A 20,644-nucleotide genomic window follows, 5' to 3' on the forward strand; every position below is an offset into this window, starting at 1 on the left:
TGAGGAAGTTCCCCTCTATTCCTACTTTGCTGAGAGTTTTATCGTGAAGAGGTGTTGGGTATTGTGAAATGCTTTTTCTATGCCAACTGATATGATCAAATGAACTTTGTTCTTTACCCTGATGTTGGTACAATGAATTACAGTGATTGTTTTTTGAATTTTGAACCAGCTTTGCATATGTGGAAGAAATCCCAGTTGGTCATTATGTGTAATTCTTTTAATATGTCACTGCAATCTACTTTTGCTGAGGATTTTTACATCTACGTTCATGAGAAATGTTGGTTTGTAATGTCTTCTGGTTTTGGTATGATGGTACAGCTGGCCTCATAAAATGAGTTAGGACAGTTCTCTGTACTACTATTTTCTGGAAGAGACTGTGAATTCAACAATGAAACCATCTGCACTTCTTATTTGGGAAGTGTATTAATTATTAACTTATTTAATAGATATAGGACAATTCAGGTTATCTATTTCTCCTAGTGTGTGTTCTGGTAGTTTGTGTCTTTCAAGGAATTGGCCCACTTTAACTAAGTTATCAATTCAAGCAGTTCAAAGCATTGAACTATCAAGTAGTTCAAAGCATTTCTTTACATGCTTTTATGCCCATGAAATATGTTGTAATGGCCCTTCTTTAAGTCTTTGTATTGGTCATTTGTGTTCTCCATTTTTCTTGGTTAGCCTGGCCAGAGGTTTGTTAACTTTAATATTCTTTTCTAAGAGTCAGCTTTGAGTTACAGTGATTCTCTTAAACGTTTTTTCTGTTTTCTATTTCATTGATTTCTACTCTCAAGTTTATTACTTCTTGTCTTCAGCTTGCTTTGGCTTAAATTGCTCTTCTTTGTCTAGTTTTCTAAGGTGGAAGCTTAGGTTATTAATTTTGTAACTTTCTTCATTCAAATATATGCATTTAATGACATACATTTTCCTCTAAGCACTGCTTTTGCTGCATCTCAGAAATTTGATATGTTGTATTTTAATTTTCATTTAGTTCAAAATATTTTTCTAATTTATCTTAAGGCTTCTTCTTTAACCCATAGGCTATTTAGAAATGTGTTAATTTCCAAATATTTGGGGGTTTTCTAGTTGTCTTTCTCTCATTGATTTCTAGTTTAACTCCACTGTGATCTAAGAACATACCTTGCAAGATTTCTATCCTTTTAAATTTGTCAAAGTATGTTTTATGGCCAGAATATGATCTATCTAGTGAATGTTCCATGTAAGTTTGAGAAGAATATGTATTCTACTGCTATTGGATGGAGCACCTTGAATTTTAAAATGAAGGAGCATTAAACCTAAACACTATTAAAAGATATTCTATTTAAAAATAATATTGAAATTTATCCTAAACTTCCTAGACACTGGCTCTATGAGTAAAGGCAGAGAAACAGGTAGTACATGTCGAAAAGTGAATATTCGATCTTCCAGGAGATGATTTAACACACACATTTTCAGAAATAGTCACAAATGAATTTCTCTCATACTTTAAATGCTCTGCACGTCATAAAATTTTCCTCTTGCAATTTGTTGCTAACCAGAAACTAAGCATATGTATATACACACACACACGCTTATATAATATACATATGAATTCATATGCAGGGAATAAACCTAATGCAATTTTTCTACGATTATGATTACAGTTGAAATGATTAAAACTTCTGTGCCAGTTTTTTTAAAGAGGTAAGAAAAGGCAATGTTTGTTAAATGTAAAGAAAACATTCCATTTTTAGTCTCCTAAGATATTATTAAAAATAATGTTTCATAAAATCTTCTGAGGGTATTTGAAATTCTGCATTTATATGACACCAGTTTCTAATTTAAACATAATTGGAGAGAACAAAATGAGAGTAAATTACATATAAAAGGGGGTAAAAGCACATGCCACTGACTAATGTTTTCTATAGCAGTCTCTTTGAATATTATAGTCAATAAGACTCCAATCAGAATGTTTGCATTTTGCCAGCCGCTTTCTGGATGACAAAATTGTTCTTTACGTAATTAAACAACATCTACCCAAGAGAATCTACAACAACCAAATAAATAAAGGGAGAAAAGTAACCTGGAAAAGTCAACTAATCAAGCTCTAATCAGTGTAACAAAATTCAATCAACTAATCAACTGTGTTCTAATAGGACATCACCCAAACAATCCCACAAGCTTTGTTTCTAAAGCTCAGTAAGATAGAAGGTGTTGAAACTCCCATTATATTGATTCAAAATTAATAATGCTCTATTATTAAATTAAATCTCTTCCTTATCTCATCTCAATTCCTCTTATAATTTAACTTATAATTTAAGTTAACCAATGAATATTTCAATGTTCTACTTCCATTCAAACAATATGATTGAATAAAACTGATTCTGGACAATTACTAGAATGAATAAAGCAAAAGAACGGCCACACAGTAAAATTTTGTTTTCAAGTTCAACCAATGGATGCTGTTAAAATAATAATAATAATATATTTAAATGACAGGCTAATCCTTAAGTATGGTAATTCCCTTGAAAATTACCTTTTGTTGAATCATCCTCTATTGGCTGTTTGAACAACGTAATGTCCTTGAAAGTGCATAGGAACAAAACCACCTTTTCATGTTCATTTCTTATTGGTGCAATTTGCATATAAAACCAAACAGGGGTTCCTGTAAAAGAGAGAAAGGACAACAGAGCGTGACATAGCCACCACGATGATATCGTCTCCCGCTTTCCTTCCTCCTTCAGCTGCCAACTGCTATGCCAAGAATTAGCACCAAAACAATAGTATTTTAATTGCTGGAAAGAATCAAAACAACTTTCATTTTATATCAACTACCAGTTGCTCAAAAATTAATGAACATATTTTTCAACCCAAAATATCAAAATCTGAAATAAAGCATGGGGTGTCATTTCACAATGCAGTGGAATAAAGGCAGTCTTGCTATTTAAGCAATGCCAGCATCAGCTTTAGATCTGGGTCCCTACACCACTGCTGCTCTCACCACCTCCTTTCCATAGTCTCACCAAGTGTGAGCATTCCTCCTTGTCACTTTGAGAAGTGTTTCCAGTCGACTTCAACATCAATACCTGATGCTCTGATAAGTATTCCTCTTTGAGAAACTTTTGAAATGTTGCTTCTATCTCAAGATTCTCTCATCAGTCAGATAGACTTGTAACTCTGTGGCTCTGACCACATCCCTACATCAGAGAGATACAATGTCAGCAACACTAGAAGCCTGATGTACACAGAGCTATACCTGAAGCCTTTAAGGCAGTGTTAAAGAAAAGAAAAAATGTCCCAGGCCTTGAAAGTCTCAGGCATCTTCATGAGACACTGCTTCCAACCTCCCTCACTCAAAGCATGAGGCTGGTCTCTGTCACCATGTTCTTCAAACAGTGGCTCCTACAGACTCCAGAGGACACAGAGTTTCAAAGCATTCAAGGTTTAGGATTTGGACAAATTAGAAACTGGCAATGGGTCAAATAATAAATGTCTGAAGACACAAGAAATGCCTTCAAAGGAGTAATTACCCATTAAATGATAAAACACTGAGGGAATGTTCCATCAGAATCAAAAAGACATGTTTTCCATTATAGTCTTTCCAAGCCACAGGCAGTAAAGCCTCTCCAAATATTCATTCTTAAAGACATAAAGTCTTTTGTCAGTTTGGGATTTGGGGAGTGAAATGTGCAGCTGTTAATAATCTCTAGGTGAGAGTTGATAGCCTGTTAGTGACTTCCAATGAAAACCAATAAGAAGTACCTCCACACCTGTGGCCAAAAATTGTCAGGTAACGATATCACCACAAAGGGGAATTTGCCATTTACCCAAGAACGGGTGACTTTAACTACTGGGTGCTAGAAGTCAGGGAATTCGAGAGAGGAGATTTCTATAAATATTCAGTTCTGACAACCAGGTCCTTTGCAACCCCAGGGGGCCTACAGAAGGACACGGCCTTTTCCAAAATGATTACAGGATGAGACAGGGACCTCAAAAACAATCACACTATCTCCCAGAAAGGCTTGTTCTTTGTTTTCTGCTTCTTATTTTACACAGTGTGTCCAGGAACTGTGAGTGATGTACACAGTTTGACAAATCACCAGGCCCAGACGCTAGCAGATACATGGCCTATGGCTGTTCCAACACAGTGAGCTTGAGGCAGCAAGGTTATAAACAGAGAGAAAGGGGTATTAAAAATAAGTCATTTTCCAAAGTCTGCTAGAAATCTGAACAGAAAGAGATGTTACAGTTCATACCTTCCTATGAAAACAGCAACTTTTCAAATTTTGGCATTGAGTCAGAGCTGTTTTTAAAATTGTTTTCAGATATCACGGTATACTATTTTCAGGCTTAGTCACAGGCTCAGACTTCTCCAAGTAGGCTCAGTTGTTGCTGAGTGGTTGGTGAAATATCTATATTCTGGATTTGGGGTTCAAGGAGACGGGAAGTCTGGGAGGGTTAGGTAGAGAGGCCTGTGGCTGCTGGAAACTTGAGGCAGTGCCCTGGCATTGATTATCTGGAGTTGCCCTAGCTATCACAGTTCTGCCTTTGTGTAAACAGAAAGATCCATTTTCAGTCATCATCCCAGAGCCACTGCTTCTTTATCAACAGTAGAAGCAGCCCACTGTTAATCAGAGCAATGGACCTAAACAATAGAAGCTGCAAACTGAAATGTCAATCATGACACATATTAAATCAGATACCTCAATCTCCCTGTCTGCAAATGGTGTTTAGCTAATTATTTAATGGAAGTATTGGGAGGACTTGGCATTCAGGCATTCCCAAAACAGTTCTCTACAGGCATGTGACTTTTTCTAACATTAAAAAACGTCAAAAGAACACACTTTTTTCAGTTGTTGTTCAAAAGCCTTTAGCTATTTACAAGATTTTTTAAAGCTGCTTTTAAGTATAGTAGAACTGCCTTATAATGCATGGATAATATCTATTCTTCATATGAAAGAAAAAAAACTCAATGCAGATACTTTCCAGAAGAGACAGGAGTTTTAATCTATAGTGCTATGGGCCATAACTCCTACTGGCTCTAAGCAGACAGCTACATGTGTATAGGTACTGTATAGATCTGAAAAGAACCAGGCAGGCCTGAACAAAGGTCAGACAATTATTACAAGCTATTAAAATAAAGCAAACTATCCAAACCACCTTGGAAGGAAACTTTTGGAAATGAAATATTAAAGCCAGGGAGGGAGATGCAAGAGGGAAGAGATATGGGAACATATGTATAACTGATTCACTTTGTTATAAAGCAGAAACTAACACACCATTGTAAAGCAATTATACTCCAATAAAGACGTTAAAAAAAAAAAGCTATTGTTAACATGATTTAAAGGATCTAAACAAAACAAAATTTCCACAAAGGTATTTTTGAGAAAATCAGAAACTATGGACTTGGCTTTGAAGCTTTAAAATCTGAAAAAGATTCGTTTATTCTGTTTAAATCCCAGGGTTAAATGACCCTAGTAATATGGAATATTCTTAAATTATTTGCTAAACTCGAGGTACATATTGAAGTCATTTGAGGGATAACGACCCTATATGAAAATGACAGGGGGCATTCCTGCCCCAGTGGTTAGGACTCTGCACTTCCAAGGCAGGGGGCACAGGTTTGATCCCTGTTTGGGGAACTAAGGTCCCAGAAGACTCGTGGCACAGCAAAAACAAAAAAAACAAAAAAAACAATGAAAGGGAGTTTTGGCATATGGGTCTACTACAGCTTATCAGTATGTATTTGGACCTAGTGGAAAAAAAACCAGAAAGCACCTAGAAACTGGCTTTTCTCTTGTAGAAGACAGAGCTGATCATTCAGAATGGATTGTTTTCTAGTTGGTAAGCCAACGGACATTTGGCTATGATGTCAAAGGGAAATACATTTTCAGCCTTGATTCTAAAATGAAAGATAAGATGATAAGATGTTCCTTAAGTAAAACCACTGAAGACCGGTGCTCCCATAACCAGGTGATACTGGTAATGGAACTTCACTACTACTGTGAAGCAATGTCTACGGTTGTTGTTATCTCTATGATGGTCTATTAATAAAAAGAGAAACCTAAATAAAATTCTAAATATTCCATAGAGAACAAATGTTTAAGGTACAATGGAGAGGATAAATTATGCTCCACAAAACCCAACCAGCACTAAACACAGTACAAGCGCTTCCTGTTGAAGCTAGAATGCTTCCTGAACTGGGGAAGAATTTAGTAACCATCAATTTCCACTAAAGATAATAAGTGGCTTTGGTATCATTTAACATTAACACTAAATAAGTTGACTCATATTATGCAGTGACTGTTCTTTTTAAAAAAAAAACCAAAACTCTGCTTGGAAATGCAGCAAAAAAAGAAATAAAATAAGTGACTATTCAAAGAAAACAAATCAGAAAGGAGACTTGTTTGATGAGTGTACTAGTTGGCTTTTTGTTTGGTTGTTTTCTTCCTCCAAACTCCAATGGAGAGTCTCATCAGACTCTCCCATAATTGCCTAAGACCCATATCATGAGGTCTTATGTGATTATATAACAGACAATTGATCACCCACAAATCCCATCATGGAGAACAGCAAACAACAGCAACACAAAGTTACCAGGTGTGAATGGCCCATCCTGAAAGTAATGATTACTTCCACTCAAAAGTCTAGCACAAAAACAGTCTGAGTCTAGCAAACAGCCACACTGGTAAAGATTCACCTCAGGTGGATACCATATACTCACGTCATCTACATATGTGTAGAAAGGTAATCACACATACCCATTGACACCAATCAACTTTCCCTTTAACTGTAAGAAGAAATGAATGAATTTATCTGTCATTTTTAGTTGCTGTCACAACTATAGGATCTTTATCATGAGTATTAGTCACAGAACATTTTGCCACCTGACACAAAAAAAATCACATTCAAAATGCATTATATTTTTCTTTCAGTCCTCAAAAGGTTGCTTTTCGTAAGTATTATTCATTAATTTTGCTATCTAATTTTTACAAGTACCTCCTGCCAAGAGAAGCAATAAAAGTTTTATATTCTCTCTACACTATAGCTTAACTACCACTTACCAAGACGTAATATTAATAAAGAGTTGACACACCTTATTGGTAATATAGATACCTACTGTTTTTCTTGTACAAAAGAACTTCAAAGCAGTTTGACTCGTAGTTGTCAAAAGTCTGCCTGACTTTCTCAATGGTTTTCTTGTCAGTCAATTCTCCATACATAAAACTGGAAAAAACACCAAATAATCCATTTCAGTTTTGTGTTCCTTTTCAAATGCTACATAAAATCATATATTTGTCTTTTTTAAATTAAATATTCGGATTTAGTTACAAAATATAATGTTGCTCCCACAAAATGAAGTGAAATATTTAAACCATGTTTTAACCATGACTGCTAAACTTCCTGCTAAAATCTAGCTTTAGAAGTTATTTTGAACATACAGAGAGAGAGAAAGAGAGAGAGAAGCAGTCTTCACTTTACACAAGTCCAATATGCAGCAATTTTAGTTACTATGCTTTAGTTAAATAATACCAGTTTCCCAACAACACAGTTCAAATTTTGGTTTTCATAGTATATTAACTGTGAATGATAGCATAAAGTATAAACTTTGTTGCTAGCTCATCAGTCTACAAGTCACTAGTAAAAAACAAGTACACATTACAATTAGTGACAAATCACACCACTTCTTTTAAAGCCTGTCAGTATTACTGTGCATCTACCACTACTCAGTTCACGCACAGAAAGCAAAGTGTGTAGTTGTGTTGTCTCCTTGTCTCTCAGTGGTAAACTAATATGACATTTTACAAAAACGGATAAACAAAAGCAGGAATTCGCCATCAAAGATTAAAGTCTACCAAAGAAATGTAAAGTGATAATGCTGGAAGTGAAATTCAAATTAAACATAAATGCAGTTATTTCTTCTGTAAGAATAGTGGGAATGTTGACACTGCTGTCATTTGAGAGGCTCTAGATATGCAGGCAGAGGAACCTAGTGAGGACAAACTTATCAACCTAAATCAGGAAAGGACCTGTTACAAGAAAGACCAAGGTTTCCCAGAGGAAGTCATGCCAGTAAAAAAATCTTCACATTAAAGGAGCCCTAGGAGGTAATTCACGATACTGAAAGTGGAAGGATAAAAGAGTAGAAGTGGATTCAAATTTAAAACGAGTATGACTGTTTGCTAAGAGATAAAAAAAAATGCTCTCCTCATATCATAAAATACATTACGAGAATGTAAGAATTGTTCAAATGACTTGTGATAGCTTTTTACAAAGAAATGAAACACTTTCATCTCAATGTTTCTAATGTTATAGATCACTAAATAATGTACAAAATAAATATTAGTTTGACTATTATTTTCATTTCCCTGCACTTATAACCAACAGTAAGAGATTTTTTAATGCTTTGACAAACACTGTTAAAGGTCACAGAACAATCATAATTTTTCAATTATTAATATCCTATTACATGGTTTCAGCTTGCATGGTCTTTTTTACACTCCCATACTACAATGAAATGTGAAGACTCTGTATTACACATATACTGCATTGGCATTCTCACTATTTATGAGGATTTTTCTGAAATATGTACAAGTAGAGCCAATGGAGGGAAAATAAAGAAGAGAAATTGAAGGAGACATATGCCATTACTACGGCACATACAAAACATAAAGAGTGAATTTCCACATAACACAAACATTTCCTAACATTTTAAATTATCTATTTTTTCTAAGAGAAACTCACCAATAGTCTGAGAATTTACAAAACAGAACTCAGTCAAGCACTACAAGCCTACAAAACCCTATTCCTGATGCTTTCCCAATCATCAGTTGTGCATCTGGTTTCAGATACCTAGTTCTACTACTTGCTGTAATTGTCCAGACCATTTCTTCCACCAGGAAAAAATGTGTGGCACTTGACTAAGTTTTTGAAGGCTCAAGTATATCTTTGTTATTGCTTTTCTTCGAGTTTTCAATAAATTAGCTTATTAGCCAGAGGTAAATCCAAGTGCGGCGGGGCCTGAAGCTTATACAATTTTAGGGGCCGTCTTTAAGGAAAGGAATGCAAAATTATAAAACAAAATTAGGTACAGAGGCTTGAAAGACATGCACTCAAGTAAAGGCCCCTGAAGGTTACGATTCTTTATCCTCATGGGAAATCTGTTCCTGAATGTCTCAATCTAGAAAGTTTACAACATGAAAAGCATAGTTTGTTAGCAAGAGCCAGCAAAACTAGCAGGATTCAACCATGAAACCATATCACAACTAAAAATTACAGAGTAACCTGCTGTATTAAAAAATAAATAAAATAAAAATAAATAAATAAAATAAAATTCAAAAATTCCAAAAAAAAAAAATTACAGAGTAATGACCCATCTTATGGTAACACTAACCTAAGCAACTAGAATTCTGAAAACTAAGAAAGTAGATGAGGCCAACCAAAGGCTGTCCAATCTGTGGCCTGCATTTTCAATACAATACTTTTCTCTTTTATAAAAAAAGGAATTTTTAATTGTCATTATAATAGTAAAATAAGCAAGAGAATATCAGAATAGGATGACAGACTCTAACTCCATAATTCTATAGCCAGACTAACACATGAAGCTTCAGAGGGCATTGAAAAGCCACTGTTCCTGTCAAAGCCTGTGTTTCAGCTCATGCGAGTTTTATGAAAATCTCCTGAGGGCATTATAATTAAATTAGAATTCCTCAGTTAAAGTGCACAAAGTCACCCTCCTTTCCTCCCCACAAATAAAACACTATTTAATACTGTTAATATTTTTTACAGACAAGTAAACTTTTTTATTGACTGTTATTTTTAACCTAAAGACACTAATAAAGAGAAAACATTAAAAATACAAAAAATAATAATAATAAGGGTAATTAAACTAAATAAATGTTTGTGGTCTTAAAAAAAAGAGAAAGTATTTACTCCTATTACTAAATGTCAGAGTCAATAGTTCAGTAAACCAAAACACAATATTCATAATTGGCCAACAGAAAAACATAAAAAAGAAATCATCTATAATATAACAAGCAACTAGGATAAAAATGGTGAAAAATTAACTCAAATAGGATTAAAAATGTTACAACTCAAATTTAAAAAAAAGAAACTGTCTTAGAAATTGATTTAATAATACCACTTAAGAAGAAATACAACACAAGTCTGATTCAGCTAAAATGCTGAAGAGAAGGTGAAAACAAGCAATTTCTCAAATAAACTCTGAAAATTCTATAACCCATTCTTTAGCCCTCCCAATGCTAAAATAGACTGTCCTAAGAAAATAGGATCATTTTAAGAAAAAAATCCCAGCTTATTATACTCTGAATAATTTTTCAAAAATAGGTTTTATTTCTTACACAGTTTCACTCATATTTTTATTTTAAGTTTTAAAACTACGTATTTCCAGAGACAGAACACATATTTGAAGTGGTAAAATGCAGCAGTTACATAACAAAAGATATTTCAAAATGACCTGAAAGAATGTCTGAAATGTATTATCCAATCTTCCAAAGCAAGTGTTCTGGAGATTAATTCAAACTTTGAAAGTGTTTCCACCCGAAGTTGTCCAAACCAAAATGACTAAATCAATGCTTCTGCGTATTTTACGTGTATGGCACATTTGCTTACTTGCTCGGCACTTTTTATGTGTAAATATTGAATTTCTTTACCGAGGTTTCCTGCAGCCTGATTGCAGATGGCTGAAGCTCAATGCAGCCTTTGAATGGTTAATGGAATTTGAAGGAAACCAAGATTTAGAAATGATAATCATCAGACTTTAGAAACTATATATCTATATAATAATCTTAAATACTTTTTATGTCTCTTATTGAATATCCTCCAGGAATATATAATGGGAATACTAAAAAAATTACAGAACTTCAAATTACTCTCTTAGATAGCCAAGCTCCCCTTCAGTAATAATAAATGACTTCTACAACTTCACTGTTATCTTATTGGAAGGAAAATAAAATTAGATGCACAGAAGCAATCTATCCCTGCTATAATATGGAGCAGCCACAATATAACAGAGGACCACTGCACTTAAGAGGACCAGTTACAATCTGTAAGGCTCATGGCCAAGTCGTATAACTTCTCTGACTCTTAGTTGCCTCATCAGTAAAATGATGGTAATGTTAATATAACTCAGAGGGTGGGGATTAAAAGGATAATGCACATGAAGTTGCAAATTATAATGTGCTGTACAATGACTTATTACTGGAATGCTTCTTATGGGTGGGGTTAGAAGCCCCTCCAGCCCAACCCTACTCCTTTGCTCCTCTACAATTCTAGGGCAAGGGTTGGGCCATGCCTGCTAATGGGCAGGGTCCCTGTGTCTTAAAGGGATACACACATCATTTTGTGTGTCTTCTTTCTTTGTGAACCCATGACATTGAGGCATAAATTCACCCAGGGCCTGCTGCTGGATAATCTGGCCACTTACCTTGCCACACAACTAACTTGTGGGAAGACTTGATCTTGGGAGTAAGGGAGATTTCCTGAGGCCTGGCTTGGGCCATATCCAGCTTGCCTGAGCATTTGGCAGTATATCTTTCCTGTATATCTTACCCTAGGAAACTTCTAGGACTAAGTGGTTTGGTTTATAGCAAGATTTACTTATTTTTGGATCCCTTGTTTTGCCATCAAAATCTCACAAACCAGCCTCATTATAACACCTGACAGTAAGTATGGCTATAATTTGACAGACTTCCGAAGGAGAAAGGAATCTTACAAACTGAAAAAATATATAATCTAATCATGAGTGCTGCCAATCTTTATCTGCTAATGGTCAACAATGTTCCTGGACTAATAAGCACACAAACACTCAGTCAACACTGAATGTTTCAACACTTTCGCTCATTGTGAAGCAGAGCTCTCGGCCAAATGGAACCAGACTGACTGACATCCATCATGTGTAATGTTCTCTTGTTGACTGAGGTAACCCTGCGTTAATAAAACTACCTGTGAAAATACATCCAATAAAGTGGCTCTTAATATCTCTGCTTCATTGTCTAATTTGATAGTTTGGTTAAGAATTATTAATGGGCCTTCCAAAAAAAAAAAATGTATTTGAAAGCATCTATCTACTCCAATCTTCCCTACCTATCTGATTCCTCTTCTCACCCCTTTATCTTAAAAAACAAAAATAAATAAATGAAAAGTAAATTTTAAAAGAAGTAGAACAGGTTTTTAAAAGGTTCAGGCTAATCAAGGGTAAAATGCTAAAGTGGTTTCTTCCTGACCTATGACAGTATGTCTCGAATGTCAGGGCTTTCTAAGGGTCCTGAGATAAGGTCAGATGTTTTTAAATGCCATCCCCCCAAAACCTACATACAATTTCCTTCAAACATGCAATACATTTTGTGTCCTTCAGTAAACAGCAACAGTCCAAAAGCTTGGAAATGAAATTATAGGACAATCAAATGAACATTTGAACTTCCTAGGAATCCAGAAATTTCATTAAAATATTTTTTGAAATTTTAGCTAAAATAAAAATGAGACAGTACATGGCACACACCAGATTTTTATTTTAATAGAAATTTAGCTACTATTATAAAGTGCAAGGATATAGGAAAACCCTCCATCATGGCTGCTGAGAGTAGAAACAGAGGGCCATTCTGGACAGCAATCTGACAGCAGTTAATTTACAATTTCTGCATACATTCTACTATCCAGCAATTCTATTTCTGGGCATAGAGACAGACAACTTCTCCCATGGGAACACAAGAAGATGTGTATGAGGATGTTTACCTCCAACTTGTTGGAGTAGCAAAGTGTCAGAAGTTGGAGTTCAAGACTAGTAAAGTGGATAAAGAAAATGAAGGTTGTGAGGACACTGGAACACTATAAAACAGTCAGACATGATGAAATAGATTATGATATAGCAACATTAAAAAATATCAAAAACATAATGGTGAGTGAAAAGAGTAAGAAACTGTATACCTTACTGCACAGCATGAATTATGTAGGCCTTAAAAACACACACAAAGCAACATCATTTCAAGAATACACGTATTTATTAAACACATGGAAGATGGATTAGAAAGACATACAATGAACACACTAAAATGAATAGCTATGCAAGATGAAGGGGAATGGAAGGGGAAAAGAAATAAAAGAAAAGAAGTTGAAACAAAATAAAACAAATAAAATGAAATTAAAATAAAATAAATAGACTGTGCCTAGAGAGATCCAAATGATAATATTGGGACAAACTGAGGAGTATGTTTAATTTGATTCTATGCACCTGGTCTAATGGGAGAAGGACTGGGAAAGACAAGGAAAAAGATAAGAAAACAGAATAAATATACAAATGTATAAATAATGTATAATAATATATAATGTATAAATAATCTTAGCCTCTTGATATTGTAAAATTACAAATTAATATTTGTCATTTTCCATAAAACAACTCACATTTGAATATTTTAAAAATAGGACATGTAATCTTTATGCAGTTACCACTTTAATCCTATCAATTTTAATCCATCTAGTGCAAGTTGTATACAAAGATGACTCTTTTTCAGCACATAAGATATTCATATTTTTTCCTCACAAAGTGATACTCACTGATTTGTAGCTTCTTATTCTGTTATGTTTGTCTAAAACTTGTCATTATTAAAATCAGTAAAATTCTTTGATTTGTTATAAGGCTACCCTCAGTATCAAATTATTTATGTCCATATTCAACTAGAATTCAGTGATTCCAAAACTGTATAACATTAGCTTTAACACTGTATTTCTAAATGTGTATAAAAGTTTCTTTCCTCCCTCTGTTTCCTTGTGTATCATATTCAAAGGCTTTTATAGATTCATACAGGAAATGGAAAACAACTATATGTAAACAAAATTGGAATCATGATGCAGATATTGTTTTGAAATCTTTTTTGTTCATTTGGCTGGTTGGTTGATTTTTTTACTTAGTAATACGTTGTTAGCTTCTTTCAGTGTCATTATTCTTCCAACATATGATGTAAGAAGTTAGGGCTTTGCCTTAACATTTTTTAATAAATATACTACCAGACATTTTTATTATTTCCAGGTCTTCATTCTTCTAAAAAGTGCTTCAATGAAAGTAAAATGGGTGTAGTTTAGTTTTTAAACGGAATGTAGAAGTTTGAAAGGGGCGTGCATTAAAATAAACTATGCCTTAAGAAAACCTGATAGGATTCAAACACTTGCTCATATATCAGATGCTAGTCTTCATTGCTCTGCGAGAGCATTCAATTGCTTGCAAGTTTTAGATTAGCAGAACACAATGGGCATTTTGTGCAATCAAGTAATAATTGTTTGTGTTAAGAATACTGTTATGTTTAACTAGTGATTACCAGTGGGGAGCGGGAAGAGGGGAGCGGTAAGAAAAGGGTAGGGGATTAAGAGGTACAAACTACGATTAATAAATAAGCTACAAGGATATACTGTACAGCACAAGAAATATAGCCAATATTTTACAATAACTTCAAATGGAGTATAATTTATAAAAATTTTGAATCACTGTTATACACCTGAAATTAATATAATCTTATAAATTAACTATGCCTCAATAAAAAAATTTTTAAAGAATAGTGGTATTCGTAGAGAATGGACTTGACATGTGGAGGGGGAAGGGTAAACTGCGAGGAAGTGAGAGAGTAGCATTGACATATATACACTACCAAATGTAAAATAGGTAGCTAGTGGGAAGCAGCCGCATAGCACAGCAAGATCAGCTCTGTGCTTTGTGACCACCTAGAGGGGTGGGATAGGGAGGGTGGGAGGGAGACTCAAGAGGGAGGGGATATGGGGATATACGTATACATATAGCTGATTCATTTTGTTATAAAGCAGAAACTAACACAATATTGTAAAGCAATTATACTCCACTAAAGATGTTAAAAAAAATAAAAGAATACTGGTATTTTGAAAATACTATCTCTAACAAAAGTGAAGAAGAATTGGGGGGAGATTTGCATACTTCTTCCCACAGTGAAAAAGTGTAACATAATCCAAAGCTCTCTGCTTTCTTACCCACCTCAAATACCATAACGCTTGGGATAAAATACAATAAATAAAAGCATGTTATACAGAAGTCTGTGAGACCTAGGTTAGGGTTTATTGCAAAACAAGCCAACCAATTCAACAATACTGACACAGAACACTGAGCTGTGTCCTGTAGTGCATACAAAAGTGAACAAGATGGAATCCTTACCTTCAAGGCATGTATAATCTGGCACTGGTGGTAGGAGGGAAAGCAATGCTTTAAGGGGATAGAATATACATTCTCTGTGTTACAACATGCCAGCATTTTTTAATGAACTTTTTATAGGAAAAATTGCATGTGCCAAAGAAAGCAGGCTGGGGTATAGGGGCAGATACATGGGAAGCAAGAAGAGATGTGAGCATGACTTTACAATACATCCAGATATGAAGAGCAATACATCTCAAAAATGACACCAAAAGCAATAGCAATGAAAACCCCAGGGATAAGAAAAACTAGGTTAAGGCCATATGACGGTGCCAAATGATGAACTATAGGGAGTCAAAGGAGGAAAAGTTATGAGCACCTTCAGGTAGAAGATGGCAACTTGAAACAAGCCCGGCATGATGATGGTGGGAGGTCAGGAAATAGGTATGGGAGCATCTACATTTCCTGGAATTCTCTATAGAACCTGTTCCACAGGTTAGGTCTACCATAAAACTAACCTTTTCCTAACCTAAACCCTGCCGAGACATAAGGGAGCAGAAATGCTCAATACAAACCTTGGCCTCCCAGAATTTAGAACACACACCTCAGTGACAGTGCCAGGCCAAGAGCTAATATCCACCCAGCAGGTAAAAAGGCACAAGAGACATCCGTGCTACCAAAGAGAGTTTCTCAACGAGGGGCCACAGTTTTTCATCATTCCTACCTACCAATTTCAGGCCTGGAAGTGAAGGCTGAATACGAGAATGACTTTAGTAGAGAGAAAATGAGGACTGCTGGGAGAGGATAAGCGAAGAAAGAGGATGTTTGAACAGATAATTTCTCAGTGCTGGCTAAGCATCAGGATCATCAGAGCTGCTGGTTAAAAGGACTGATTCCTGCCCCCACCTACCCACCTGAGGTGATTCTGATTCAATAGGTTTAAGATGAGGTCTGAGAATCTGTGTTTTGCAAAACCTCTCTTAAGTGATTCCCATGTATAGTCAGGTTTAGACTCCATATGAAATCCCTACCCTCCATGAAGATGTAGAATATATATATTTGTATATGCATATAATGTTTCGCAGCATAAATGGGTAGAAAAAAAGATAAATAAATCACTGCTTCCCTGGGCAAATCCCTTAACCTAACTCTAACTCAGTTTTTCCTCTGAAAAATAACGAATATGGAGTAGAAAAAAATTGACCCCTTGCAGTTCTAAAATAACATGATTTTGGTACTTAGTTAAGTGTGAGCTTTAAAGAAAAATTAACTCAAGGAAAAAACATCCCATCTGGCATTACCGAAATATTGTGAAAAGTTTTCGGTTCTAAATTGGTTCCTTATATAGAGTTTCCTTTTCTCTTTTATGATCTTTTTTGGTAATACTCTCTTTAAGCTCACAGATATGGAATATTTTAAAAGAATTGTTATAAATAATATAAATGCCAGATTCTGTTTTACATAAGTCAAACAAAATAGCAGTGGTACAATGTACCAACATAACAAAGTACGTGTGATTTACACAGTATGAAAAAACTTCATTTTGATTTTTTTTTTAATGTTCAAAAACCATGTCCTACTTGGTTGGGGGTTGTTGCCTCTACTTTGTTCAATACAGTTTTAGCAACTCAAGAAGTGCTGATGACATCAATGGTCCTCTGATATAGGATGTTCCTTTGATCACTTGGCACCTAGAATAGTTTGTGGCCCATAGAGGGTGATCAAAAAATATTTATTGAATGAATTAATAAATTCACAGCTATGCAAAAATATTTCTCTTTGCAAAAGTTCTCACCAGTGGCTCTTAAACTATGTATTTCTATTGACAGTTTAGTCTCCTTAACATTCTAATATAATTTTTACCCTATAGTTTTCATGTGAATCAATAGGTTCTGGTACCAATTCCAATCTGGGTGTGGCGGTGGTGGTGGAGAGTTTCCCTATACCAACAACAAGCAATTCTAGGGACACCAGCTGGGTGTCCTATGATTCAACTCAATTCTGACACTACCTACCTGCAGATAGCATCAGATTCCACAGGTTAAACATTGAGGGTTCAGTCCTACAAGACTACCCTCCACCAGACTTCAGGAATCAGTCACAAGCCTAGGTCGTTGCCTGTGTTTCTGACCCACCTAATACAGATTGCAGGTTCCCATGACACCCTCCTTAAACTTCAGCACCAGTTACAAGCAGAGGTTGTTATGTGTACTTTTGACAAACAGCTATATATGAGAGGTTCCCATGACCTCTTCCTTTGGTTTGAATAATTTGCTAGAGAGACTCACAGAGCTCACAGAAACATTTTGCTTACCAGATTACTGGTTTATCATAAAAGGATATAACTCAGAAACAGGCAGATGGAAGAGATGCACAGGACAAGGTATGGGGCTTCCATGCCCTCACCAGACATGCCACTCTCGTCACTTCCACATGTTGCCCAAACTGGAAGGTCTCAGAACCTGTCCTCTGAGTTTTTATGGAGGCTTCAATACACAGTCATAATTTATTAAATCATTGCCATTGGTATTGATTCAACCTCCAGCCCCTCTCCAGGAGACTGGGGAGAGGGCATGGTACTAATTACATGGTTGGTTCCTCTGGCAGCCAACCCCATCTTTAGGTTATCTAAGGGCTTTCCAAAAGTCACCTCATTAACATATAACAAGAAATTCCAAGAGTTTTGGGAGCTCTGTACCAAGAACTGGGTGCAAGACCAAATCACAGTGAATCTAAGTAAGTTTAAGCCTTTTAACCACATTCAACATTTAGTTAAACTTTAAAAAACATTCCTGAGCTGTTCTCTTAACCTACCTGCAAGTGCTACTTTTCTGCATGACGTCAGCTCGATGATACCCAGAGAGTTTGCAAAAACCGTCATTACTATAAACTACGGGCCAATCCACAATCTGGGCATTTCCCAGTAAGAAACTCGATTCTAAAGGAGAAAGAAGAAAAGGGAAGTTTTTTAGCTTCATTTAACAATGTACTTCTTTCAAGTAATTAAAAAGACATATTCATAAAAATAAACAAATATAACCATGGTTTGTTATGGTACAAATAATAAAACGTATCCTTGAAACTGGCATTATTACTTTAGCATGATCAGCAACTGAGATCTGCAATGAGTACAAGATTTGCATATAAACTAAAAACTCCATTGAAAAGAAGCCAGTTTACAATACTCTCTGCATTCAAGTAAACAGTACACTATGAAAACAAAGCATGGTTAATATTAAATAAATGTTAATGACTATAATAATCACAGCTAAAAACAGTTTAATTTATTAAGACTAAGGGCTACAGTCACTTCTCTACAAACTGAGAATATTAAACTTAATAACAGAGACAAGTTTGGATGACTCCTCCAAAAACTGTATTAATGTAATTTTGACATGATGGGACAAATTCATTGTCCATCAGTTTGATCTAGAGAAGTCTAATTTAAAATCAAATTTTTAAATGAAGTCCCTTTTTAAAATAAAATTATTCAAAGACATTATTTTCAACCACATGCTACACAGAATTTGGAAACTACCATTATTCTAAATAAAAGAAACATCTCTGGTCTGTTTTGCATGGAGAAGTGGTTTTGCTTTAGGTATAAAAATTAATACAAAAAATAATATCTTTTGGCATATACCTTGATTGAAAATCCAACAGTTTTAGGCAGTAACTTTAGCGGTTTTGTAGGTCAAATGATAAATATGTTAACATCAAAATTAAAACAATATTAAAATATAAAACATAAAATTATTTTTAAAATAAATATCAATATTTTACAAGCAGATTTTTTAGGGAGTACTATACTTCAAAATATCTACCTAAAAAATCTTCTTTGAACTCATATTGAGTGGTGTACTGAAGAGAAATTAACTTATGAATAGATGACTTGAAGTTTAAATTCTGACTTACAGTTGCTCTTCATATAAATAACAATGCAATTCACTGACTAAGTAGCTGCTAAGTAAAAGGCACTACTCTGGATCAGACAATGGGATAAAATAAAGATCAATAAACCATGCCCTTTACTCTCAAACAACTTACATATGAAGAAAAACAAATATGTAACCAAGTACAATTTACCAGAACAGATGCCAAATCAAGAAGCATGGGCCAACATATGGGAAAAAAATCTGTTTCAAGGCACTAGAAGACAATCAAAAGTGGATAGAAACCGGAAAAGACAAACCCTTGAAAAAAGGAAGACACATTAGGTGAGATATTCATTTAACTGTCCATTCCCCTGAGAGCACGTCTCAGTTTGTAAAGTTCGTGGGTGATAGAGCTCAAATAGAAAAGTCTTATGGGGCTAAAAAGTCAAAGATCATAATTTGGGACCGCCAAAGCAGCCTGAAGTTAAGGTGGAGTTCCTTTAACATATGGAGCCATAAACCTGTATATAAATCTACCTCAAATCCTCCTCTGTGACCTAAATTGCATGCACAGGATGAGACTACAAGGAACCCATCTTGTCTTGCAATGACTAGAAGGCTAAAGAGGTAGGCAGAAACTTCATCAGCTTCCCAAAGCTATAGGACAAATTTTGGAGTTCGAGTCCTATCAAGTTAGAGAAGCTTGGTAAATACCTTGAGCTTTCCATTAATTCCACAGAAGGCCTTACTTCAGGAATAAAAATCAAGTCTCAGGATAAATGGTTATGACCTGAGTCTAAGATCAAAAATGTAGAAAATAGACTCATACTAAAAAAAAAAAAAAAAAAAAAGCTGAAGTCATAATTACGGTGACGCACCAGTAATTTAACCACCTGCTAAAATAAAATGAAATCCTCTTCAGAGGAAAATAATGAAGTCCAAAATCTCTACATTGTATCAATACAATGTCCGTATACAGTTAAAAATTATTAGGCATGCAAAGAAACAGGAAACTGTAACAATAATCAAGAGAAAAAATGGGCAATAGAGAGGTTGAGATGGGAACATAGAAATAAACAATACAATCTCTGAAATAAAAAACTGAATAGATTTAACAATATATTGGACAATAAAAAAGAAAGGACAGTTTAAAAACATATCAATGCAAATTACTGCAAACTGAAGCAAAAAGAGAAAATAACAGAAAAGATGTCCTGGGACAATATCAAGCAGTCTAAAATATATGTAGCTGAGTCTGGGGAAAAAAACCAGAATAGGACACAAATGTTACTTGATAAAGGATGACTAAAATTTTTCAAATAGCATGAAAAATAGCAACACAGAGATCTTAGCTCAGTAAACCTCAAGCAAGATAAACCAAAGAAAGCAACAGTAAGAAGAGGACAGTAAAATTGCTAATGAAAAATAAGGGAAAAAAAATTTTAAACATCCAAAAAAAGATACATTATTTATATGTGTTATATTTGGGGGAGGTGTAATAAATACAGCATACAAAGAATGAAAAACAAAGGAGGCCAGAAATCAATGGAATGACATCTTTAAAATACTGAGAGAAAAATGTTTATCAACCTAGATTTTTATAGAGAGCAAAGATATCCTTCAAAAT

At 34.9% G+C, this 20,644-nt stretch overlaps 1 protein-coding gene across 5 annotated transcripts in view; it reads right to left on the reverse strand.

Annotated features, from left to right (window-relative positions):
* The window catches only part of KCNH5 (potassium voltage-gated channel subfamily H member 5), a 482,529-nt gene that overhangs the window by 285,676 nt on the left and 176,209 nt on the right, over window positions 1-20,644 (reverse strand). For 3 of the 5 annotated variants that reach the window (XM_060294881.1, XM_060294880.1, XM_060294879.1), the window contains 3 exons: window positions 17,957-18,080; window positions 7,097-7,203; window positions 2,513-2,641 (listed from right to left, as the gene is read on the reverse strand). In XM_060294881.1, coding sequence (XP_060150864.1) covers window positions 2,513-2,641; window positions 7,097-7,203; window positions 17,957-17,979 — 259 coding nt within the window. In that variant the 5' untranslated portion in view covers window positions 17,980-18,080. The remainder of the gene's footprint in view (window positions 1-2,512; window positions 2,642-7,096; window positions 7,204-17,956; window positions 18,081-20,644) is intronic. The other 2 variants (XM_060294883.1, XM_060294882.1) reach the window with 1 other exon arrangement.

The sequence above is a fragment of the Globicephala melas genome, chromosome 2 (assembly GCF_963455315.2).
Source record: "Globicephala melas chromosome 2, mGloMel1.2, whole genome shotgun sequence".
Lineage (NCBI taxonomy): Eukaryota > Metazoa > Chordata > Mammalia > Artiodactyla > Delphinidae > Globicephala > Globicephala melas.